We start from the raw sequence: 22,688 nt of genomic DNA, 5'->3' as shown, positions 1-22,688 counted from the left end.
TCGGAGAGACTCTCACAAGGGGAGCCTTGCCGTGGTATTAACTGTTGCCCGAGCATTCCACAGATTCCTCTGAGACGCTTGCGGATTCTTTCATTAAGGCCAATGCCGGGGCCAGAAAGGTGCAGGCCTGGAAGGCTGACATATTCAGAATTGCACAAGGAGATTCCGAATTGCTGCGGGAATTCATAACCCGGTTCGAGAAGGAAAGGATGTTGCTCCCGGTTGTTCCGAATGAATGGGCGGCTGAAGCATTCACCAAGGGTTTGAATCCGAGAAGTTCTGATGCTTCCCGAAAATTGAAGGAAAGCTTGCTCGATTTCCAAGCGATGATGTGGGAGGATATTCACAACCGGTACGAGTCAAAGATAAGGATTGAGGATGATCAGCTCAACTTTCCAACGTCGGCTAAAGGTCGGGAGAAGAATAAAGAGAAATAAAAAGACAATTTCAACACAGATAGACGATCTTCGAGGGGTCAGTTTTTGCCCTATGAATGGGCCGAAGGATGCGTCAGAGGTTTTCGGTCGGCAGACAGGTTCGTTACCGATAGAAAAATTGATCGCGACCAGAACAACAGATCGTTACAGGACAAGGAAATGTCAGGTTCTCTAGATCCTTCCTACCCAGACTATCAGAATACAGCTTCAACGTCAGTGTAGTAGAATTGGTATCAGCTATGAGGAATATTAAAGAAGCATTGTTCCCGAAGTCGATGAGGTCTGATCCTAGCCAGAGGGACCCTAATTTGTGGTTTGAATACCACGAGATGAACGGTCACCGGACTGGTGACTACCTACATCTGCGTGAAGTGATGGCGACACTACTGAAAATGAGCCATCTCGGGTAATTCTTTAGTGATCGGGCCAAAAATAATTATGGTCGCAGTTGTGATAACACGGAGCTCTCAAAAGCATGAGAAGATCCCCCGCGCCAGACGATCAATATGATTTTCGGTGGGGGGAGGGGTGGGGGACAAGATTAATGGGGTTACTTTCTCGGCAGCTAAAAAGATGAAGGTATCAGTAACCCACAGCAAGAGGCTCCGGGAAGTCGCTAAAGATGACATCACTTTTCACGGAGGAAGAGGTAGACAGTTTGTTGCTACCGCACAATGACGCATTGGTAATTTCTTTAAATGTATTAGATATTAAAATCAAACGTGTTCTGGTGGATCCAGGGAGTTCGGCCAATATTATACAATGGAGGATATTGGAATAAGACAAACTTACCAGAAGCATCATTCCGGCCACAAAAATCCTCGTCGGGTTCAACCTCACACGTATGACAACCCTAGGAGATATCCTGCTTCCCACAAATGTCGAGGGGGTGATGGAGACGACCCTTTTCGAGGTTGTGGATGGTGATATGAGCTACAACATTATCCTGGGAAGACCGTGGTTGCACGAGATGAAAGTTGTACCATCGACGTTTTATCTGTTGCTGAAATTCCCAACTATCGAGGGGATTAAACAGATAAAAAGTGATCAACCGGTGGCAAAGGATATGAATGCGATTTCGATCTCCAATAGAAAAGGGAAGGAGCATGCGGCATAGCAATTACAGGAACCAACGTATGCTCCCGAATCAAGTGAAGTAAACTAGAGGGAAGAGATGTCAGAATCTTATCAGGTGCCAAGATATTTCCAAGTACCACAAAAGACGGGCACAACGAAGTCCACAACGGAAGAGCTTGAGCAAGTCACATTGTTCGAAAAGTTCTTGGATAGGAAATTCCATTTGGGGACAGTACTGCACCCCGAGCTCAGTTATGGGTTTATTGAATTTCTTAAATTTAATGCCGATTATTTTGTGTGGTCGCATGCGGATATGACAGGTATCCTGACAGAAGTGGTCATACACAAGATAAGAATGGATCCTACCATTCCTCCGGTAAGACAAAATAAATGTCATATTGCCGAGGCCAGAAATAAATTCGTCAACGAAGAGGTAACTTACCTACTTGATATCGGTTCGATCTGGGAGGTAAAGTATCCTGACTGTCTAGCTAACATAGTAGTAGTTCCTAAGAAGAACAATAAATTTTGCATGTGCGTAGACTATAAAGACATGAATAAGGCGTGCCCAAAGGACTCGTTCCCACTACCAAACATCGATCAAATGATTCATGCAATGGCCGAGCATGAGTTAATGAGTTTCCTTGATCCTTACTCCGGGTACAACCAAATTAAGATGAACCTGGAGGATCAGGAAAAAACTTCGCTCATAATGAATTTTGGAACATATTGCTATAATGTGATGCCCTTCGGGCTAAAGAACGCCGGAGCCACTTATCAACAGCTCGTAAACAAAATGTTTGAAAAACAGATACGGAAAATCATCGAAGTTTATATAGACGATATGCTTGTTAAGTCTTTGAACGCAGGTGATCATCTTAAACACTTGCATGAAACTTTTGACATCCTAAGGAAGCATAACATGAAGCTTAACCCCGAGAAGTGCGCGTTCGGGGTCAGCTCCGGCAAGTTCCTAGGCTCATATGGGGACAGGACTTGCATGAAACTTTCATGCTACTCAAAAAGAAGAACAACTTCGAATGGACCCCGGATAGCCAACATGCTTTGAGGGGTTTTAAAAGGTACTTGTCAAGCCTTCTGTTACTATCAAAGCCGGAGGAAGGCGAAAAATTATTAATCTACCTAACAGTATCGGATGTAGCGGTAAACGTCGTTTTAGTTTGTGAGGACAAAGGTACTCCGCTCGGAAGCTAAGGCCTTACTTCCAATGTCACCCGATAGATGTGGTGACCACGTTTCCCCTGCGGAATATCCTTTATAAGCCCAAACTTTCTGGTATGCTAGCCAAATGGGTCGTTGAAATGAGTGAATTTGACATAGAATATAAACCTAGGACTACGATTAACTCACAAGTTTTGGCCGACTTTTTGACTGATTCCAGTCCGGTATTATTGCCTTTGGCAACCAAAGAAGCAGTGATGGTGTCAAAATCGATATCAGGAGTTTGGATCCTATTTACAGACAGAGTTTCCAACGTAAAAGGGTCCGGGATTGGCGTAGTCTTAACCAAGCCTTCAGGAGAAACCCTAAGGCAAGCCATAAGAATAATCCATTTGACTAACAACGAAGAAGAGTATGAAGCTATGATTACAGGACTCGAATTGGCCCGGGGACTAGATTACGAGGTCATAGAAATAAAATGTGACTCCCAGCTGGTGGTAAATCAGGTATACGGGATCTTCGAAGTCAAAGAGGGGCGCATGCAACAATACGTAGTGAAGGTTCAGGCTCTCCTTGATCGATTCTGGGAGTGGTTAATTAAGCACATTCAGAAGGAAGAAAACTTGGAAGCGGATGCATTAGCTAACCTTGGCTCATCAACGGAAATGAAAGGATCAGATTCTGGTACGGTAGTACAGCTCATGCACTCGGTTCTGAACGCAGATAACTACTATGAGGTAAATACTACTATTTTGTTCTAGGACTAGAGGAATGAGATCATTGATTATCTCGAGTACGGGAAATTGCCTAAAGACCCCAAGGCATCCTGGACGTTGCGCGTTAAAGCAACATGATATAGCTTCAAAGGAGGCCAATTGTACAGGAACTCTTTCCAAGGCCAGCTGGTCCTATGCTTGGGAGCCTCCGAAGCTAATTATGTTATGCGAGAAGTCTACAAACAGATATGTGGAAATCATTCGGGCGCAGACTCCTTAGTACTAAAGCTAGTGAGGGCATGATATTATTGGCCCCGAATGGAACAACTCACCAAAGATTTCGTACAAAAATGTGATAAGTGTCAATGTTGCGCACTGCTAGTACATCAACCGATAGATCCATTGCACTCAATTTTGTCTCCATGGCCGTTCATGAAGTGGGGAATGGATATCGTCGGACCATTGTTGTCGGCCCCTGGTAAGGTAAGATTTCTTTTGATTTTAATTGGCTATTTTTCTAAGTGGGTTGAAGTAGGTCCTTATCAAAATATCGACGAACGTGAAATGGTGAATTTCTTATGGGAGAACATAATTTGTAGATTTGAAATACCAAAACAGATAGCTTACGATAACGGGCCATAATTTATAGGCGCAAAGGTCACAAAGTTCCTTGAATATTTGAAAAGCAAAAGGATCACATCTTCGCCCTATCATCCAAGCGCAAATAGTCAAGCGGATTCAACAGACAAAGTGATTATACAAAATCTCAAAAAGAGATTGGAAGCAGTTAAAGGTAAATGGCCCGAGGAACTGCCTGGAGTACTATGGGCGTACCGAACAATGGCCAAATCGAGCACAAGAGAGACTCCTTTCTCCCTTGTGAATGGAGCAGAAGCCTTGATCCCGGTGGAAGTATGAGAGCATACCTTGAGATATTTCCAGGCAAATGAAGTGACAAACAACGAAGCAATGTTAGTCGATTTGGAGTTGCTCGATGAGCATAGGGACTTGGAGCATATAAGGATGGAAACTCAAAAGCAGAGAATAGAAAGATATTATTATCGAAGAGCCAACCTCTATTATTTCAAAGTGGGAAACTTGGCTCCAAGGAAAGTAACTCAAAACACCCGAGAACTCAACGCATGGAGGCTAGGTCTAACATGGGAAGGCCCTACCGGGTTTCAGCTGTTACCGAAAAAGGCTCATACGAGTTGGAGAATCAAGATAGAGAAAAGTTGCCAAGAAACTGGAACGTGGCACACCTCAAGAGATACTATTGTTGATGAACATCACCTATACTGAAAGTATGTGCTGCACTCTTTTTCCCTTCGTTCAGTTTTTGTCCCAATTAGGTTTTTCTGGCAAGGTTTTTAACGAGGCAGCAAGGGAAAGCATACTACGAAGAAGGTTTCAGTAGCAATAATAAGACCTTTTAATAGCAAGGCACACAAGCGAAGAACCACTCCAGGGCGATTATATAATCTTTTGCTCGGTAGCAAAGTTGCCACCGGGAAGTTAAGTTTGCTATAGAGCAAAGGTTACCCAATCGTTCACAAGTGCAAAACACTAGGGTATTGTTAGATAGTCTTTGGCTCGATGGCTTAAATTCCTAAGGGGAAGTGAAGTTTGTTACCGAACTGAAGATTATCTAGCAATTCATTAGTGGAATTCTCGAAGGTGCAAAATCTCCAGTGTTCAAATTCACATTCCTCACATTAGAACACCAGAGGGAATGATATGAGGATACGACAACAATGACTCCCACGTCGACCAGAATACGAAAACGAAAACATAGTTATATCATCGGGACCGGGGGATGCGCGGCCAGCCCCGTAGAAATAAGTTGTACAAGGTAGCCACAAGAAATGGCAATTTCTTTTTAGCATAACGAATGCTTATGTAATTTTTGAAAATGGAAGGAATAATGTAAAGTCCTTTTATTTCTATCTTGTTTCTTGACTGAACGATTAATTGATTTTGTCATTTAAAAGTTAAACAAGTACTTCAAATGTTAGTGTCGTAATGAATAAAAGACGTCCTCTTCAAGAGCACAGTTAACATAAGAGAGCTCTCTCTTACGAAAAACCTGACCGATAAAGGGTTTATTTCGGAAGCATTTCCCCCCGAAATCCAAATGCTTTCAGGGAAAAATACACCCAAAAGCCTTGCGTAATCAGACGCAAACAGTAAAACTTGCGCAAAACACTTAAGCGGAAAAGAACACAAAGAATAAAACTTGCACAAATGTTCAAACAAAAGAACGCAGAGAGGCTCATGCAATACTTGAGCAAAAGGTGTTTTTTATTTACAATAAATGTGCCAAAATGACATAAGTACAAAAGTTGGGAAAATAAATGAAAAGCTAAGCTGCTACATCTCTGGAACCCGGAGGAAGAGAAGCATCTGCGCCACCAGGGGAAGTAGGTAGATCCGCTGCCGGCTCGATATCTTGACCCTCATCATTTTGGCCTTCAACATCTTCATCTTCCGGTTCCTCTTCAGTTCCCGAGGATTCAGAACCAGAACTAGAAGAACCGGAAGCATCAGGCCTGGCAGGAAGACCCCTTTTAGCAGCTGACTCCAACTCATGGGCTTTAGTGATTTCGGTATCAAAGTCGATGACACCCATTTTAGCCTCTTCCAAGGTTATTCTCCTCATACTGTACATAACATATATTTTTTCAACAATGAGGGAAGCTGCTCGACGCTTGAGTTCTTCTTTAAGTTGGTCAACCTTGGCAGAAATATTTTCCCGTGCGGATCTAACGGACCAGAGGCTAACTTAAGATCACGGACAGTAGAGCTGAAAAGTCTGTTATGTTCAATGGTCATCTTATACTTCTCCTCTAATTGGGCATGTTTCACCTCAGTAGCAACAAACTCTTTAGTTTTGGAGTTCAAGGCTGCCTCCAAATAATTTAATCTTTCAGTGGAGGCAGCCTCTCGATCGGATGCAGCAAGAACGACACTATGGACTTTAGCCCATTTGGCCCTAGCCTCTTCAAATTGAACCATCAGCGGGGCGATCTCTTGGCTAAGGGTCTCTACTTGTTGCTCATTTTGCTGCAAACGAGTCGCCAACACAACAACCTCATTAACTTTGTCTTCCAGTTCTGAGAGTCGAGCAACAGTTTGGTCCTGCTCGACCAAAAGTCGATCCTGCTCAGAGGTAAGTTCCTCCTTTTCACGAATCAACCTTTGGAGACCTTCGAAAACAAGGAAATTGGTCTGCGAAACAAGAAAGTCAAACTCAAAATTCTACCAAATCAAAGATAGAAGAGATAAAAAAAGGAAATGAAGAGTATATCGTTGCGGCGTTGTGCATATAATTATTCAACAAGCACTCTCCCGAGAGATAGTGTATCTTCTCCCAATCTTTTTCTAAAGCCAAAGGCTTCAGATAGTTAGCAGGTTCCACCGGTCGGGATAACAGATTGCACCTGGTAGAGACTGATGGAGTAACGCTACTCCTACTTTGTGGATCTTCTGAGGGGGCGGCGTAATTTAGCCTCAAATTCCCATGAACTGGGTATTGTTGGAGAGGAACATCCTCTTCTCGAATTGATGTGGCCGGTGGAGATGATGTAGCAGTTGCTATTTGAAGAGTCGGTGAATAAGGGGATTAAGTTGATGGAGTTAAAAGATGAGAATTGGTTGCGGCGAGCGCAGTGCTAGGTGTGGGTTTCTCGTCAACCGAAAACGGCAGGGACCCGGTACTCAGCCCCATAATACCGGACGCAGTGACTGGGATCCGGAAATGGGAGTTGGCATTCTCCACCATCTTAAACTCTCCCAAGAGCAGTCTGTTGAACTGAGGAAGGTCGTCGTCTTCTGTGTAGAGAAGCCCCATCCTCGCTAGCTTCTCCATTATCGTCAATCATCAAGGTATCTATGGCCGACCTGGGCGGAGGGCTTGTCACCATGACTTCTGGAGATGACTCGGGGGCGGCATTCTTTGCCCTCTTATTCTTTCCCCCCGCCGCGGAGGAACACCTTCTTTTGGATGCTTTTTCTCCGGTCGGGGACTCCAAGAAGAAGCACTCGCACCAGAAGCAGGCCCGGAGATGCATGTCTGTGTAAATTCCTCCTGAAGCAGTGTCACGACCCCATTTCTCCTATAGGCCGTAATGACATTTAACATCGCCGCTAGGCAAGCCTACGATGAAGTTACTACGTGATTTCTTCTTTTAAACAATTTTTAAGTAATTAAATCCCATTTGTTTAGAAATTTGAGAAATGAAGGGTCAAGTGATTAAAATGAAAATAATTGAATGCAAGTATAAATATATAAATACCCCAAAACCGTAAGGTCTACTAGAGTGTGTGCCAAGATTTGGTGTCACAAGTATATGAGCACTAGTAGAATATACAAAACTCTAACTACTGTCTGAAATAACATAGATAGAAAATAAGTACAAAAGAAATGCTTTAGGTGCTGCAGAACGACTCAGGATGCAGCTCACCACTAGGTCTCCGGGTAACATGGGTGTGCGCCGGTATGTCCACCAGATGCACCTGCCTCAGATCCTGCACAGTTAGTGCAGAAGTGTAGCGTGAGTACATAAACAACATGTACCCAGTAAGTATCAAGTCTAACTTCGAAGAAGTAACACCGAGGGGTCGACATCGACTCTTACTATGGGCTATAAATAAAATGCGGAAATCATAAATACGCATAGATTATGTAAGCAATTAATACCACACAGTAACAAGCGGTGAATAACAGTTTCCTTCACTAACAATAATTTCGAATCAATTCATGTCCTTTAAATAATAGTAACCGCTCAAGCCATAGATAAATATAAAGTAAAAGTTAGGCTCCGAGTATTATCACGCACTATTTATGCCGAGGTCGTACGACCCGATCCAGAAATATAATGTGCACTGCCGAGGGTCGAACGACATGAACCATAGATGCATATATTAATATGTCGATGCAAATGACCCGCTCCCATAAGAGTAGAGAAAAGTTTACCTCGCTCGCGGAAATACTTGTGACGCGAGTGAACATAAAATTATCAGAGTTCTTATAAAAATCCTTCAATTCCTTCCAAACACAAGAAATCCACACTAGAGACTTTAAATATTTAAATCCTTAAATCTCAGCTCATTTCAAAGCTGTTAATGTGCATAATCAACATAACAGTGCAAATAAAGGCATGATGTAAGCCCAAGACTACCCGCACATCACATAGAATATAGCTACGCACGGACACTCGTCACCTAGTGCGTACGTAGCTCCCCACACATATAATTCGTAACAAAGATACACCTAAGGGGAAGAGGTCCCTCTTACAAGGTTAGGCAAAAGACTTACCTCGTCTCAAAGCTCGCTTTCCGGTCTTAAATTCGCTCTCAAGTCTCCACTCGGTGACGAGGAATCCGAAACTAGTTAAATATTGTATAAATAAATCAATATATGTTCCAAACTTCATGACTTAACGATTTAAATAATTACCCAACCCAAATTGGAAGATTCTTAAAATTTAACCACGTACCCACGGTCCCGGATTCCGGAAATTTTCGAAGAAAATCGTTACCCATAACCTTACGAACTCAAATATATGATTTATACCCAAATCCATAACAAATTTCGTGGTTAAATTCTATTTTTATCAAAACATAGGTTCTTCTTCTAAACCCACAATTTTCACTAATTTACATGTTAAAATATATCTATAAACTCTGTATTTAACTCCAATTAGATAGAAATTTCTTACCTCAAATAACTAGTGAAAATCCCTCTCTAACCAGCTCCAAAATCGCCCCAAGAAGTGCAATAAATGAACCCCAAATGCTCAACCCCGACTTAAATGAAGTTCTGCCTTCAGCGTTTTTCGCACCTGCGGTGCCTCTACCGCATTTGCGGTACCGTACCTGCGGTGCTAGGTCCGCTTCTGTAGAGTTCCTCAAGCCCATCGAGGTCTGCTTATACGGATGGGATTTTCGCATCTGCAGCGAGCATGTCGCTCCTGCGGCTTGAGCCGCTTCTACGTCCTCCCCTATCGCACATGCGTGTTTGCAGGTGCGCACGAAAAACCGCATCTGCGATCCATGGCAAAACATTCCAAAGCCGGTTCTGTGGCCCAACCCACGCACCTGCGGCCCAAATCTCGTAGGTGTGGGCACATTAGAACTGGTGCACCAGTAGCCCTTTTGAGTCTTAACTCAATCCGCACATAGTTTGAATGGCATCCGGGGACTCCCGAGGCCCCATCCGAATGTACCAACAAGTTTGAAATCATAAAACAAACTCGATCAAACCTTCGGAATGTTTAAACAATATTAAAACTAAGAATCACATCTCAAACCAAATGTAATCAACTTAGGAACTTCAAATTCTTTAACTTACTCCGAGCACACCGAAACATACTTAAACTACTCGGAATGACACCAAATTTTACGTGCAAGTCTTAAATCATCATACGGAACTATTACCAGGCTCGAATTTTCAAACAGACCTTGATAACATCAAAACCTACTCCAAACCAAATTTAAAGAACTTTAAAACCTTTAAATATTCAACTTTCACTATTAAGCGTCGAAACGCTCCCGGTTCGTCCAAAACCCGATTCGAACATACGCCCAAGTCCAAAATCATCATACGAACCTATTGGAACCGTCAAATTCCGACTCCGAGATCGTTTACTCAAAACGTTGACCAAAGTCAAACTTAGCCTTTTAAAGTCAAACTAAGGAACCAAGTGTTCCGATTTCAACCTGAACCCTTCCAAAGCCCGAACTAACCATCCCCGCAAGTCATAAAACAGTAAGAGCACATATGTGGAGTCTTATTTAGGGGAACAAGGTTCTAGAAAGTAAAACGATCGATTGGGTCGTTACAAGCAGCCTTGCCGCATCAGCAGGATAAGCCAAAATGTCCTTCTCGAGGATAACAACTGAGCCCTGGGGTAGATCTGTATTCAACAGGAGAGAATAATCAAACAACTTCTTTATGAGAAAAGGTAAAAACAATATAAGTTCAACTTACCATGATTTTTGGCCTTCCACCGTATTTCAGGTACAACTCTTTCCACGTGCGAGTTTCAGGCGTAGTAACGTCCAAATTTTTTTGAACCTATTGGTCCAAGCCCTCAACCCTAGGGGAACCCACCGAGTCGCTGAGAGAGTTAAAGGAAGAAAAGTCAATAATGATGAGGAATGGTCTTTAACAGAAGAAGAAACAAATGATATACTTACGAGTGCGGTTCATAATCCCGAGAAAGATGAAGTCGAGGCCGGGATGATGTCACTGGTGGCGACTGAAATGAATTGTTCTATCCAGCCACAGTCATTATCATCATCCATGCTGGATAGCAGTGCATTGTGGCCTCGCTTACTGAAGTTAATCATTTCCCTACGGAAGATTTTGGGGGCAATAGAGGTTCATCACTCGAGCTAAGGATAACTCTTCTCCCGTCTCCTGGCACAGGTGCCGAAGACAAGCAATTGTCCTCCACACGAAAGGGGTTACCTGTGCCAAACACACTTGGTAGCGGAGGAAGAACTCCACAATGACAGAGTCAAGTTCTCCGCTCAAAGAAAATGATCCCAAAGTAAATGGATATGTGTAAAAATATGTATAATCTTTCTTGGGGAAAGGTTATCCACTCCGCCAGGTCAGGAGCGATGATGTCCAAATCTTGACAATGGCAGTCTTCCTTCACAGCGAGGATACTAGAAGGACAGATAGAAGAAGGGTATACGCTAACAACCCACGTACGAGGGTGAGCAGAAGGGTACTTCTCTTCGAAGTCTTTGGTGGTAATGAGGTTCTTTGGGACGATGGTACTCACCATAGGGGTAGAAACATCATTAGCTTTACCTTTGTTCTTTGAAGAACTAGGTTTTCTTGAAGAAGATGCCATTTTTTATCAAGGCGATGGATTTTCTCTTAAATAAGGAAGCTAAAGAAAGGTTAAAGTCGACGTATGAGTTGAGTAAAAGAAGGTCTTAGAAAATTCAAAGTATTATGAAGTGAGAATGAATGAGGTTGATATGTATAAGTAAAGGTTTAGGCGGCTAAACTCGTGGCCATAATTACCTCGATAGTCGACAAAAGTTATGCTGAATCGTGGGATGACGCGTGTTCGGGGCATTAAATGCGGAGAGACGTGCGTCTAATCAACCATTAGAAACTTTTTCTGAGGGGTCAATAAATTTTCCGCCAAAAAGAATGTTTCTACCAACTTTCGGTGACACAAAGTTATGCCACCGGAAAGCAGGGGGACTATCTGTATAGGGTAAAATATGTTATATTAAATGATCGCATAAGAAAGTGACACGTGGAGCCGGAGACAGAGGATAGCTGAAACCGAAGACAACTATCTCGTATGTTAACGGAGAGACTGATACTCATAAAGATGAAGTAAATGCCTGCCACCCGGTAGCATTTAATGAGGTATATTCTACATCATTAAGTACAATGCCCATTACAAACAATATGGAATTCATGTCCGCCCTTACACATTCTTCAATGACCCTCATAATTGACATTAAAGAAGGACTTGATCTTAAGACCTTGTTCCCTAAGTGCGACTATAAATAGTGAGCTCTAATATCATTGTAAATGATACAAAATTTCTGGCAAACATACCCTATACTTTATTCAAAGCTTAATATAATCTTAACTTATTACTTTTTGATTTCATTGTTGTTGTGGCCGGAAGCCCTGCTCCCGGAACTATTATTTCTGCTATTTCGTCTCCATCTCAAGGCTAAATATTATATATTTATCTAATTTTTCTATTATTTCAGGATCAAATTAATTAACTTGTCTAAAAATCACGTATAAATTTAACTATATCGTTTTACGAGTAAACAAGACATTAATTGAACCACCGGCCTCCTTGCTCGTTAGTCCATGTTGCACTTAAAAATAAAAAAAAGAAACGTAAATTTTACTCTAAATTGGCCCCCCCAAAAAAAAAATCGGCAACCGAAGAGGGGGGCGAATTGGGTCATAACTCATAACAGGTTATACAGGGCGCCTGCCTATTCAATTACATTGCAACGAAGAGCATGAGCAACGATAAACAGTTCGAATTGTGCGTAGTTTGCAAGCTGAATCATAATCAAGGCCGCCGCCATAATTTCCTCCCTAACCACAAAAAATCGCTTGCCGCAGCTCTCTCCCGCTTCCAATCGAAGCTTTCCGATATTCGATTCTTCATCAAAAACCCTATCCCTCTCCGCCCTGAGCATGCCTCGCTCAATCGCCTTTGGTGTGTCTTCTGCGAGTGTGATATTCTTGAACTCGACGGCTTCTTCGCTAGGTACGCAACGACTACTTGCTGCTGCCTTATTAATTACTTAAGTTATATGTTCCTTTTTAGATTTTATTGTTGTTGGATATAGCGACAATGCAATTAGGCATTTGGCTAGTGCGGATCATATGAAGAAAGTGAAAGGATTTTTGTGGAAATATGGTGGTGGAATGGACAAGGTTGATAACTTGAGGATTACTGAGGCTGACTTTGCCAAGGTACTATTGATATATTTCACATTTATCTTCTTATCTCAAAAATATATGCTGTTTGCAACTATACCTCAATTCGAAGCTAGTTGGAGTCAGCTAATGTTTTTTCTCTTAGTAGAAATATATATAATTTGAGCTGATAAAATTTATTGAGAATTAAATGTCATTCTTTCAGATACCAATTTCATTAGAGCAGGTCACAGTCATTTCTTTTCTAATCTGAAAAATGTACATTCTTTTGTTTTATTATGCCTTGCATAATGGATATATGAGAATTTCTACTGATCTTGCACTAGGTTTTTTCCCTTCAGTGTTAAACCTTTTCTCCGCACAGTTGTAGTTTTATTTGTCACAATATCCCCCCTCAAGATTCGGAGGTTAGGATATGGTTGATTCCCGTGTTTTTTCGTTATATTATGGTGATTGACATTATTAATAGACAATAGATTTTCCTTTTGAGAAATGCCGTCTTCTAGATGAGATTTCTGATTATTTAGATGCAAGAAGTGAATGTTAGGATTTCGCAGAGTTGCTGAATTTAGTACTCGCATGTCTACTTGAATATATACACATTTGTCTATCATCTTAGACTTTTTACTTTGTTTAGAAGCTTGATTTCCTATCATTTTGAACCTTCATGAAGTCATTTTTGCATTTGTATGTGCAGTGGGAGAAGAAGTGCAATCTATTGAAGAAGGGAGCTCTTGATGGAGGATCTCGTGCAACATTAATTGGACCCTCGAATGATATCCAAAATAAAACGAACTCTGACTATCTAAATTGTTTTGACAAAGATAATATTCATGCTCTTAACGCTGATGTTTCAAATAGTGTTGTACCTTTACGAAATTATACGAATGAGAGATTTCAGATATCTGAAAACGAAATGCGTAGTGTTACAAATGGCCCTAATTTGCCTGGTACGTGCATGGGCGGAAAGTTCGGTGAAGATGCTTGTTCCTCCAATGGCGTGACAAGTTAGTGCCTCATAGTTTTCTCTTTTCATATGGTGATGTGATGTTTCTATTCATGTTTTGCTCGCTGACTGTAAGTGATCTTGTAAACTTCTTGTTGCACAGATGGCCAAAATTGCTCGAGGTTTCGTGCCGCAACAACTTCTCACCAATGTCTTCATGGTGGTTCTGTAAGTCTATTTAACGAGAAATATTTGCTACTAGTATTTTCTGTTTTCTCTGTCTCTGCTCTCTTGCTGGTCTTAGTGTTCTTTCCTGGTTCTACCCACTATGGATGTCCAAAAATTTTCTTTTTAGAAGTTTTTCCTCATCATGTAAATTTCACTCTGGTTGATGTGTCAGGTAACCCCGGATGGGAGAATGATGAAGGGAAAGAAAAGTTCTCTGGGTATTGATCTCTCTACTTTCTGCATAATTTTCATTTCATACACTTTAGTTGAGATTATACGTTTAGTGGTGTTTCTGAGCTGCCTTACCCTTGAGATTATGTTGGACGTCTAATATGTTTCTGGGTTGGTTATTGTGGTGCTTTTTCTGTGTTATTCGTGTCTCTTCACCTATTCTATAGTTGAAGAATGAGAAATCTTCTTTCTTCAGGTCCTCCAAACATTACACAGATATCTTTAACATTTCAAGAAGATTCCCTTGGCAATGTTCATTCTGGAGCACCTCCCCCATGGTTCAATGAGACTGAGAAAAGTCAGTTAGATTTTATATCAAATCTTGGAGGGAGTGACCTTCCCCCTCCCAATAAGAAGAAGTCGGAATTAAACCCGAATCGGGTTGGTGCTGCTTGGGCAGATAGAAGAAAAGCTGAGATGGAGTTGGAGAGTAAAGGGGAGCTTGTGACTAACAATTACGATGTGAATTGGCTCCCCAATTTTGGCAGAGTTTGGCAATCAGGTACTAGGAAGGAATCCAGAAAAGAATTTCAGGTGGAGAATAACAAATCTGCTAAGGTTGAAAGCCAGTCCCAGAGTATGGTGCAGTTACAGCCTTATATCAGCAAGCGAAAGGTAAGCTACTACATCAGCATATAGTCATTTGCTTCAACACGATAATTCCCCAAGCTCTTTACTATCACCAAAAAGATCCTCTAGCCCAGCTGCTCCTTACACTATGAATGAACCCTGGTCATGTATACTGAAAACTATGTTAAGATATATGAGGCCGTAAACTGCAACTCTGCTCAAGGGTGTAATATGTCGAAACTTCTTTAACATTAATCTGCAACTTTTCCTTAAAGTGTTTCACAAATTTCTAGAACTCAGATTCTATTTGCTATCTATGTTTGAGCAATAGTGTTATGTGTATCTTCTTTCAAGCTGACTCTTCCAACTACCTTGATATTTAGAATATCAATATGTTTCTTCTATCACAGCAATATGGACCTACCTCCCTTTCAGATTCGAAAAACCTGGCTTCTTCGTTATATGGGAAGTCTTTCATGCTCCAACAATTCAAACTAATAGAATGTAATAGTATTAAACTGTTTCTAGCTTCAGCTAATAACTTACCAACCGTACCCCTTAATTTCACATTTCAAAATAATATGCTAAACATTTCTCTGTCAATACAGTAAGTTATATGAATATTTTTCTTTACCACACATGTCAAATTAGTTCATATTTTATGGGATGGAGGGAGAAATATGCAAGTCAAACTCCTTTAGCTCTGCCCCTTGTGAAACGTTATGAAAATGAAGAGGACAGACAAATGATCTAATGATTAGGGTTTTCTCAGTTCTATGACAACAAGAGGTTTCTCAGTTCTATTCTTTTTTGACGTCTAAATTCTTCATTGCAATATAGTCGGTTTTTCTGTGGTGACCTTGTAAGAGCAGTGTTCCCCGAGCTGCCATTGGTTGTAATATAAGGCAGTTGTTTTGTTACTCTTCCTGAATAGTTGATTTGTCTACTTCATATAGAACAAGTGTTTATTGAAACAAGACTGTATTGATACTTACTTTGTAATCATAAATATTTTGTTTATGACATTCGTGTGACTGGTCTTTTTGATAAATCATTGCAGCGCAAAGATCCTGTTGACAATGTGCTTGGCTGACGTAACAACCTCCGTACAGTGACCAAATTTTAGAAATGCATGTGTACATTCTTCTTGATTTGCTCTCCCTAGCCAAACTGTCATATTTGTTACTTTTTAGGTTTCCCCTTTGGTATGGGTGGGACAACTAGATTGTGGTAAGCATCCATGTTCAAGTTACTAGAAACTGTAAATTGTTTGTTATGTTAATATAGCTAAGGAGGTCTTGGTTCTTTTTGTAGTGGTTATGCAAAAAAGGTTGGGCACAGGTTGCCTATGCACATTCTGTTTCTTGTAGTAGTGCCTTTAATAGGCTAAAAACTCCACTTTTATTCATATTTGCTTGAAGTTTTTTTTATTATCTCTTGCTTGTAAGTCATTTGGGATGCAAGTTGAAGCGAAACTCCCTCGATTTTTGATAGTTTCCTCGTACTCAATTGCAGACCATCTTCCAGTACATATTATTATCGTGAAAGTCATATGTGACCTGTTATAGGCGTCAAAACTCTGGGATTCCCTTGTAGATTGTTTTGATTTTTTCTTCTGCCCTGGTTCTTGTTAAACGGTCATGCAATCCAAGGTTGGCAATAGTGGCCAATGAACATTATGTTTGTTGTGTTATTGCTCTCTAATTGGCTCTAAAGACCTATCTTATTAGTCTTACATAAATTACATAGGGAGCACGATGCAAAACAAGTCATTGGGGGTTTGACGGTGATAATGCTGAAATTGCACTTAACTGGAGGTAGATTCTGGGCAGTGGATTTAGGAGAGGGAATGTGAAGGGATGGTTTTCTTTTCTAATAACTTAATTTTTCTGGTTATTAGGTGTTCCTTTCAATTTTTATTTATCTTTTGCTGTTCTAATGCCAAAAAAAAATAAAAATTGGTCCCTCGATATATGAAGAACTTCGATAAAAATAAGGTTAAGATGACTAACATAACTTTTACTAGTAAATAAAGCAATAAAAAATCGGCATAAAACTATGCGTGCATTCTGGTAATTTCGTCGTTCGCTTTAATTATCAATTTACTAATAGGGGGATAAAGAAGATTACTAGAGTCAATTTAAATTTTTCTCCAGAAAACAACTCCACCGTTTTCTAGAATGAACACATTAGAATTTAAAATAATTTTCGTACAATCATATCTAAAGACTCGAAAGAAAGAAAAAAGAATAAAGAATACAAAATCGTTTTCCCCTACAGTCTACAAAGATGCTGTTCGTCCGTCAATACGATATTTAGATATTTCGGTTCGGTATTTTCGGTATTCGGTTTCTTAAAATGCAATACCAATACTATACCTAATTAAATTTTTTTCCTTTCGGTTTCGATTTATTCGATTTGGTAACTTCGGTTTATTCCATTTGAATACTAACTAGTGCATAGAGTTATAGAATGTAATATTCTAAATTAAATCACTCAAAAGTCAAAAGTACAAAAATAAAAATATTTGTTGACAAAAGTTTTGTAAAAAACTAGCAAATATCAACACAGAGAGAGAAAACTGTACATAAAAAAAAAATTTTGATCATTAGAAATGTCTTGTCACTTGCTTAGAGTTAATTGATAAACTTAAAGAATAAAAGATAGTAAAATTTTAGATTTTTATATTTATGTTATAATTAATAATATGTATTGTGTAGTATAATATATATTTCGGTACGGTATCAGTATTTCATTTTAAAATACAAAATAACATATCTAATACCAATATTTTTTAAAATTTAAATCAAATATCATACTAAATACCAAAATATCGAATAACAAATACTAAATTTTTCGATTTCAGTACGCTAATTCATTATTTACCAAATTATACGCTACCAGACAAACACTACCCAAAGGTAGGAAACCATAAGTCTTGAATTTTTCTTCGTAAAAAAGAAAAATATTGCTGAAGAATCAAAACTAATTTAGACAAGGACGGCGTCGCTTAAGTTCCCGCCTAAGTGCTGTAAGAAGTATCCATCATTCGCCACCACTGAACACTAGGCAGTGGCTCCACCATCCACCACCCCTATAAACCCCTAAAACCCACTCCTCTCCGCCGTCTTTCCGACGGCGAAAAATGTCTCTATCGATAGTGGAGCGATCACTCTTCAATGACAAAGACGGCGGCGCCACCATCGTCAAACACCGGTTCCTAGGGTTCCTAATATGGCAAGCACTTCAATCCACCTCCGTCTTCTTCCTCTCCAAAACCCTACTCCTTTCTCTCTTCACTCCAAGCCCTTTCAAACCCTCATTCCTCAGTCTCTTCGCTTTCATAGTTTTCCACTTCTCTCTTCTTATCTTCTCCACCTCCCTTTTCATCATCTCCTCTCCTCGCCCTCATCGCGCTGTTTCTCCTTTGGAGCTTCTGCTCGGCTCAGTTAAGCTGATATTAGTTCCCATTTCTAGTTCCCAGCCGCTACTCTCCTCCGATTTCCGGCTCCGCACCAGGGTTTCCCTTAGCTACGTGCTGTTCGTGGCGGTGTCTGCCGTATCGGCTTCTTTGTCTGTGATTAGTTTGTGCTGGAGCTGTGGTGCTTTCGATCAAGTGAAGACCAGGCAGCTGGTTATTGGAAAGTTAGGGTTTTGGGGTTTGCAGCTTGGAATGTTCTACGCCGTCCACTATGTGTATAAGAAGCGCTGGGTTTTACAGTTCCCTATTATCCAGGTATAGAAATTGTCGCTCTCAATTGTAGTATATTGATTGCACATGAATAAATTGTGATATTGGATATGCTTTTGTTGAATTGACTTTTACCTGAGTGATATCCATAGTTTTAGCTTTTTAACCTAAAATCAGATTGCTCTCTGCTGCTAACTGAAAATGAAGAGCTGAATCATAGATGTTAAATTATCGGGTTTGCCTGATTGAATATGTACTGATGTTTACATGTAACTGTGTCTTACTCTTTATTAGAATATACTTATTATTCTTTATACTAGACTGAGGAAGTTATTATTCTGGTAGCATAAGTAATAACAATGGTTCATATCACAAATGATTTATATTGGCATATTATTTTGGTCTTTGCTATGGCATACTTCGTGTATAGACTCATCCTGTGAATAGGCGCATGATCCACTGGAGAAGCACACTCTTATAACTCTAAGGTGATAGTATACCTCGACCTTTTTAGAACAAGTCCGAGACAGATATCAATGATTCGAAGCACTTCCTTTTTCACTATTTCTAAACCTTGCTCGTGCTTCATGTTTAGAAGTTAAAGAGAGCTATTTTCTATTGTTTCATGCGGAAGTGATGGAATGGAACTAAATTATTTGTCACTTAATGCCAGGACTTCCATTATTGTGGTATTCATTGTAATTTAATTGTTTTTTCTTCACTTGATTTAAATCTTTATAGGTAAAAAAATAATGTTGTTTCATAAGCAGTATTTGTTGAGGCCTTAAGCTAGTATGACAATGCCATTTCTTACTGACAAGGAGATGCTTACTTCTTTTGTATGTGTGCGCGCGTCAGCGCGTGTGTGTATGTGGAAAGTGTGGGGAATCCAGTTGAGGATTTTTTTGATAAGGTAATTTTATTGATGTATACGGGAAATACCTTGTATATGAAAATCTGATTTTGCATGAAAGCACCCAATCGTCCATGCGTACTGGAGGTCTGGAACAGTTAATTGAGAGTTTTCAACTCCATTTGTGATTTCTCTCATTGCTATGATTCTAATAATTTGATTTCTCTTTGGTTGCTTTCTCTTTCTGCAAGAACAAGATTCTCTGATTAAATATGCACGTCCCATCATGTAAATTGCAGTTTGATGTGGTGAATAGTTGTATCTTTTTCTATAATCCGAGATACTAACAAGAATTCCATGTCAACAGCGTCCTCCCTTTTTCAGCTTTAAGATGGGGCTACCTTTAGCTGTTGGAAAAGCTCTAAAGCTTTCAGCTGCTGGTTATGTCTTTTCAGCTCTCCTTGTGGTTTTTCTACCTTACGAGTTTAAGGGTCAACTTTCTGTAGGAAACTTTATTACTGAGCAGATTATCTTTTACATCGGAAGTTTTGTGGTGATTCTCTGCTGGGAATTATCTCATCATTTACACCAAGTCAGTCTCTCTCTCTCTCTCTCTCTCTCTCTCTCTCTCTCTCTCTCTCTCTTGTTCAAGCTGGTTATTTTCTCAAGTAGCATTTGAAAATAGCATAACAAGCAAAAGTGATGTTGATTTGACTATTTAGGTATTGCACACAAAGCGGTCTGTCTTTGCCCCTCCAAAAGGTTCTGCAGCTGCTGAGACAAATCCAAGTGAACCGCTTCTTGCCGCATTGGAGGAGAGCACACCAAAATCTCTTCTGCAGTATCTTGCATACCTTGATCTTTGCATGGTATGCGAGAGTAATGTTGACCCTTGGCGCCGAGCTGCCTTCTTTGAGGAAAGTGGTGAGACATACAAAAGAGTCATTTCTGTATGCTTGACCCCTGTTGAACAGTTCACGAGAAACATAAGTGAAGTTTTGGAGAGCTCTCCAGTTGATAACTCCTTGCAACTGTCTCATCAGCTGCGTTCGCCAAATGAACAGCTTGCTGATTCAAAGATTTATGAATCATTTGATGACTTTCAGGTAAATCACTAATTTCCATATGAATGAATGTTAGTATTAGATATTGTTCTGCTTTTTTCTCTCTGGTCGTTTGTTAATAATTTATGAATTAAATTTCTTCAGTTTTACTGTCATTTCACATATCCTGAAATGGTCTGTTATTACTGATGCATGCAGCTACTAGCATGGTGTGCTCGAATTGTCGCATCACTGACTGTGCATTCACACAAGGAGGATAGGTTTGGCGTTGCTCAACTTTCTGGGAGCAATGCTGCTGTTCTCTCAACTTTGTTGTCCAGTTTATTGGTTGTTGAAACTCTAATGGGCAAGAAAACCAACTTACCGTCATCGAATTCTGTAATGGATCCTGCTGGTATTAAGTGGGCTACATTAAACTCAGGAAGGAGAGATTCAGCTGCAGGTGTTGCAGGAAAAAGAAAAGGAGCCCCTTTTTATGCAAAAGCGTATTCGATGGCTGATATCCTGAGGACTTCCATCTACTGTATTGTCTCTGCTTTCTACGATGAGATGTCGCATGGTGCCAAGGCAGGGCTGCTTGAGAAGGATTGGATAATCAGTAGTAAACCGCTGTATGGAACTCGTGAGCTCCTTTCACAGAAATTGAGGCTGTTCCTGGACTATCAAGCTACCTAGGGTGGATTGCACTTCATGAAGGCTGATTTTGAAGAGGTTGCACTTGTGTTTTGAGTGGGGACATTTACTCAAAGGTCGATGCCTCAGTCCTGGGATGAGAAATGGCGTGAAAAAGAAAAGATAATACATTCATACCAGATCCATCTTGTGATTGTTGTCTGTCATCGGCATAGGTTCAGATCTTGGCGATTCTCGTATTTTCTTTTTAGATGGATAAATATGGGGTGATGGGTTAAATTTCCAGGTTAGTGTCATTTTTGTGCATTATTGAGGTACGTTTTTTAGTTTGAATTTCTTCCCTATGGAATCGCATATACATGTGCAATTTACTCTTGTGCATTTCCTTGGGAGCAGTATATGCATTAAAACAATCTGTAAGCAGTTAAGAGAAGAAAAAAAAACAATTTTGAGGAGATCTGCATCTAATGCAAAGGCAGTTGGAATTGAGGAGATCATGAGCGTTCTTTTTTTTCAAAATGTTGATGCTGCACGTGCTAGTTGAAAATAACGGTTCTGTGTTTTAGCTTCAGAACATCTATTTTTGTTTAGCTGCGGCAGCCATAAGAGTGGTCTCCAACCAGCACCTCATTGACTCTTACTTATTGAACTATCGACAGGGGTACGACCTAATGTTGGTTCATTCTTAAAACTCTGGTAATTACCAAACTCAAATCATTGGTACCAAGTGTCGACTGAAATGGAGAACCATTATACTTTTACATACTGTAGCAGTGATGAGGTTAAGATGTTTGGACAATATTTGGGAAAAAGATTGTTAATTTTGTTTTTTTGGTGAAGAGGATTTTTTTATTAAAAAAGGAAAAAAAGACGTGCTAGTATTTTGTGAGTGCAAGAGGAATTATTTATCAAAGAATCAACTTGAATTATTTTATTTGCAATTTAAGAAAATTTCACGGACAAACGTCAAAGGTAGTTGAGGAAAGGTTGTAGAGTAAAAGTTGCCCACTTGTATGTAAAACTTAAATTGGGTTGCACATATGTAGAATTGGGGGTGCCAAATGGGCGGGTTGGGCTGATTTTGGGCGGGTCAAAATGGGCCGAGTCAATAAATGTGCGGGTCAATTGACCCGCCCAAAAGTAGTTTGGGCTGGGTCAAGTCGGTTTATGACCCGCCCAAAAGTAGTTTGGGCTGGGCCAAGTTGGGCTAAAATTTGAGTCATAGTCCAACCCCGCCAACTCTTATCAAGAATTAATGTTTATTATTTTCTTATGTATTGTTTAATTATTAAATAAGACTTTTTCTTTTGTTATGGTCATATATAACATATCAAACAGAAAAAATATTAACTTAAAGATATTTTAGCAGAGTTACTTATGGATTAATTAGGGCTAAAAATCAGTCCAACTTTAGATGGGCTAAAATGAGTTGGGTCAAGATGGATTGTGTTCAACAAATGAGTGGGTCAAATGGGTTTGGGCTCAAATTGCCACCCCTATGTAGAATGGATGGATACAAAGGATAAGCATATATGGAGACGTGTTATTTGTCTCATATGTCAAATATAAAATCCACTTGTAGGATATATACATAATGAAAACTTATTAGTTT

The 22,688-nt window shown here is 40.1% G+C and overlaps 3 protein-coding genes across 3 annotated transcripts; all 3 read left to right on the top strand.

The window, feature by feature from the left end:
• The first annotated feature begins 2,836 nt into the window (after positions 1-2,836).
• LOC138908260 (uncharacterized) lies at positions 2,837-4,829 on the top strand. The gene is made up of 2 exons (XM_070198916.1): positions 2,837-3,433; positions 4,749-4,829. The coding sequence occupies exons 1-2, from the start codon at positions 2,837-2,839 to the stop codon at positions 4,827-4,829; spliced, it is 678 nt and encodes a 225-aa protein (XP_070055017.1).
• A 7,495-nt stretch (positions 4,830-12,324) lies between these two features.
• On the top strand, positions 12,325-16,268 carry LOC104096896 (TITAN-like protein). Its single transcript, XM_009603346.4, has 7 exons — positions 12,325-12,687; positions 12,770-12,896; positions 13,558-13,867; positions 13,970-14,034; positions 14,207-14,252; positions 14,462-14,880; positions 15,896-16,268. The coding sequence occupies exons 1-7, from the start codon at positions 12,434-12,436 to the stop codon at positions 15,926-15,928; spliced, it is 1,254 nt and encodes a 417-aa protein (XP_009601641.1). The 5' UTR covers positions 12,325-12,433; the 3' UTR covers positions 15,929-16,268.
• A 1,537-nt stretch (positions 16,269-17,805) lies between these two features.
• LOC104096897 (uncharacterized) lies at positions 17,806-21,568 on the top strand. The gene is made up of 4 exons (XM_009603347.4): positions 17,806-18,571; positions 19,747-19,971; positions 20,102-20,485; positions 20,642-21,568. The coding sequence occupies exons 1-4, from the start codon at positions 17,981-17,983 to the stop codon at positions 21,116-21,118; spliced, it is 1,677 nt and encodes a 558-aa protein (XP_009601642.1). The 5' UTR covers positions 17,806-17,980; the 3' UTR covers positions 21,119-21,568.
• Positions 21,569-22,688: the final 1,120 nt, after the last annotated feature.

Source organism: Nicotiana tomentosiformis, chromosome 3 (genome assembly GCF_000390325.3).
Source record: "Nicotiana tomentosiformis chromosome 3, ASM39032v3, whole genome shotgun sequence".
NCBI classification, from domain to species: Eukaryota; Viridiplantae; Streptophyta; class Magnoliopsida; order Solanales; family Solanaceae; genus Nicotiana; species Nicotiana tomentosiformis.
The sequence above is the reverse complement of the archived record's forward strand: the minus strand, read 5'-3'. Positions and strand labels throughout refer to the sequence as shown.